Source organism: Saccopteryx leptura, chromosome 5 (genome assembly GCF_036850995.1).
Source record: "Saccopteryx leptura isolate mSacLep1 chromosome 5, mSacLep1_pri_phased_curated, whole genome shotgun sequence".
Classification (NCBI taxonomy): Eukaryota; Metazoa; Chordata; class Mammalia; order Chiroptera; family Emballonuridae; genus Saccopteryx; species Saccopteryx leptura.
In genome coordinates this window covers 111,200,249-111,203,807 of record NC_089507.1, presented here as the reverse complement: position 1 = coordinate 111,203,807, position 3,559 = coordinate 111,200,249, and the positions used below count along the sequence as shown (strand labels likewise).

The window sequence follows — 3,559 nt, the reverse complement described above, 5'->3', positions numbered from 1 at the left end:
GGCGGCCTCGGCGGAGGCGGGTCCCTAGCTCCGGAGACAGCAGAGCAGCTTTGGGAACGAACATGAACCACCCCCGGGGACCGAAAGTGGGACGTAGGGGCTGAACCGGCTCCGGAGCGGCCTGGCCCAGCCATCTTGACTGCGCGCCGCAGGCCGAAAGGAAACTTGCCGCGGCGCCGCCCGCTGAGCCCAGCCAAGTCACCGGCGCCGGCGCCGCTAGAAGTGGCACAGCACGCGGGAGAGAACGTGAGCGAGTGGGGGGATAATGAGCCGGGGGCCAGCCACTCTGCTCCGAAAGGGCTAAGCTCGACCAGGGAAGACCCTCGGGGACTGCAGCGCACTGCTGCAGCCACCCTCACCTCCCCGGAACGGCGAACCGCGCCGTGTGGACGTGTCCCGGGAAGGGACTAGGTTATCGGCATATTCCCTCCTGAAAGAAGCAGAAAAAAGACCAGCAGAGCACCCGCTCTCTCTCTAGTTCTCTCGCTGGACCCCCCAGAGCCCCTCTGAGCGCTGTCTGAAGGGCAACGGCACGCAGCATGGAGTGGGGTTACCTGTTGGAAGTGACCTCCTTGTTGGCTGCCTTGGCGCTGCTGCAGCGCTCCAGCGGCGCTGCAGCCGCCTCAGCCAAAGAGCTGGCGTGCCAAGAGATCACCGTGCCGCTGTGCAAAGGTATCGGCTACAACTACACCTACATGCCCAACCAGTTCAACCATGACACCCAAGACGAGGCGGGCCTGGAGGTGCACCAGTTCTGGCCGCTGGTGGAGATCCAGTGCTCGCCCGACCTCAAGTTCTTCCTGTGCAGCATGTACACGCCCATCTGCCTGGAGGACTACAAGAAGCCCCTGCCTCCCTGCCGCTCGGTATGCGAGCGCGCCAAGGCCGGATGCGCACCCCTCATGCGCCAGTATGGCTTTGCCTGGCCGGACCGCATGCGTTGCGACCGGCTGCCCGAGCAGGGCAACCCCGACACGCTGTGCATGGACTACAACCGCACCGACCTCACCACTGCTGCGCCCAACCCGCCGCGCCGCCTGCCGCCGCCGCCACCACCACCTCCTGGCGAACAGCCGCCCTACGGCAGCGGCCACGGCCACCCGCCAGGGGCCAGGCCGGCGTCCCGAGGCAGGGGCGGGGGCGGCGGGGATGCGGCATCGCCCCCTACACGCGGCGGCGGGAAGGCGCGGCCCCCTGGCGGCGGCGCGGCGCCCTGCGAGCCGGGCTGCCAGTGCCGCGCTCCGATGGTGAACGTGGCCAGTGAGCGGCACCCTCTGTACAACCGCGTCAAGACCGGCCAGATCACCAACTGCGCGCTGCCCTGCCACAACCCGTTCTTCAGCCAGGACGAGAGGGCCTTCACCGTCTTCTGGATCGGTCTGTGGTCTGTACTGTGCTTTGTGTCCACCTTCGCCACCGTGTCCACCTTCCTCATAGACATGGAGCGCTTCAAGTACCCCGAAAGGCCCATCATCTTCCTCTCGGCCTGCTACCTCTTCGTCTCGGTCGGGTACCTGGTACGCCTGGTGGCGGGGCATGAGAAGGTGGCGTGCAGCGGTGGCGCACCCGGCGCGGGCAGCGCGGGCGGCGCGGCGGCGGCCGGCGCGGGTGCTGCAGGTGCAGGCGCGGGCGGCCCGGGCGGACGCGGCGAGTACGAGGAGCTGGGCGCAGTGGAACAGCACGTGCGCTACGAGACCACGGGCCCGGCCCTGTGTACCGTAGTCTTCCTGCTCGTCTACTTCTTTGGCATGGCCAGCTCTATCTGGTGGGTGATCCTGTCGCTCACGTGGTTCCTGGCGGCAGGAATGAAATGGGGCAACGAGGCCATCGCCGGCTACTCGCAGTACTTCCACTTGGCCGCGTGGCTCGTGCCCAGCGTCAAGTCCATCGCCGTGCTGGCGCTCAGCTCCGTGGACGGTGACCCCGTGGCGGGCATCTGCTACGTGGGCAACCAGAGCCTCGACAACCTGCGCGGCTTCGTGCTAGCGCCGCTTGTCATCTACCTTTTCATTGGCACTATGTTCCTACTGGCCGGCTTCGTGTCGCTCTTCCGCATACGCTCAGTCATAAAACAGCAGGGCGGCCCCACTAAGACGCACAAGCTGGAGAAGCTGATGATCCGCCTGGGCCTCTTCACCGTGCTCTACACGGTGCCAGCCGCGGTCGTGGTTGCCTGCCTCTTCTACGAGCAGCACAACCGCCCGCGCTGGGAGGCCACGCACAACTGCCCGTGCCTGCGGGACCTGCAGCCGGATCAGGCTCGACGGCCCGACTACGCGGTCTTCATGCTCAAGTACTTCATGTGCCTGGTCGTGGGCATCACTTCGGGCGTGTGGGTCTGGTCGGGTAAGACGCTTGAGTCGTGGCGGGCGCTGTGCACCCGCTGCTGCTGGGCCAGCAAGGGTGCTGCGGTGGGCGGGGGTGCGGGCGTGAGGGACACGGGCGGGCCCGGAGTGGGTGGAGGGCCGGGCGGGGGGCCGGGCGGGGGAGCGGGCTCGCTCTACAGTGACGTCAGCACAGGTCTGACGTGGCGTTCTGGCACGGCCAGCTCTGTGTCTTACCCAAAGCAGATGCCATTGTCCCAAGTCTGAGTGGAGGAGAGTGGGGCCCCTGGAAGGAGGGGGGGGGGGGGGGGCGAGGGGACCAAGTGCTGCAAAGGGACACTCGGACGGGCTGAAGTTCCCACCCCTTCACCGTGTTGACTGCTATTAGCATGATAATGAACTCTTAATGGTATCCATTAGCTGGGACTTGAATGACTCGCTTAGAACAAAGTACCTGGCGTTGACGGCTCCCAGATCCACCTCCCTTCACTCCATTGATTTGAGAGGAGCTCCTCCCGCGAGGCGTTGGTTTCTCTTGTCCCAGGAGGGTGAACTCACCAGGTGCCCAGAAGCCAAGGCTTAGAGCCCTCGCTGGTTGCCGTTCGTTAAGCTTGAAGCCAGATTCTGCAAATTTCATCTGAGGGACCTACTTTTCTCCTACGTTAAACTGTTTCCTTACGCATCCTGGAGGAGGGATGATCGCAACCTAACGGGGTTACTCGGTTTGGGTATTCTTAATGACCAGGCAAATGCCTTAAGCAAATAAACAAGAAATGTCTTAATTATACACCCCAAGTAAATACGGGTTTCTTACATTAAAGGATGTATTTATATAATTATTTGTTAAATTGTAAAATATGTACATATCCAGAGATATACATACATCTGTACATTTTTGTAAAAAGTTTAGAGGCCACTCCTGTAAGAACAAATATAAGTATTCTATTTTGTCAATAAAATGACTTTTGATAATTGACTTAATCCTTGCCCTCTCTCCCTACCTCTTCTAAGTTGTTACCTTTAGAGTGCTTGCTAAGGACATGTTGGGGGGGAAATGGACATATTTCTGGTTTCTCTGTACACTGACCTTAGGTTAGGCATGGAGAAAATGACCTGTTATAAAGTCTCATTCTTAATTTGTTAGCAAAGTAAATAACCACTGCTAAACTGAAAACAAAACTGAGTTTTTACACCTTCCAAAAAGATGGTGTTTTTAATGGTAGCTGTTTTTCTGA

The 3,559-nt window shown here is 60.6% G+C and overlaps 1 protein-coding gene across 1 annotated transcript; it reads left to right on the top strand.

Annotated features, from left to right (window-relative positions):
• Positions 1-539: 539 nt before the first annotated feature.
• Positions 540-3,319, top strand: FZD8 (frizzled class receptor 8). Its single transcript, XM_066386068.1, has one exon. The coding sequence runs from the start codon at positions 540-542 to the stop codon at positions 2,589-2,591; it is 2,052 nt and encodes a 683-aa protein (XP_066242165.1). The 3' UTR covers positions 2,592-3,319.
• Positions 3,320-3,559: the final 240 nt, after the last annotated feature.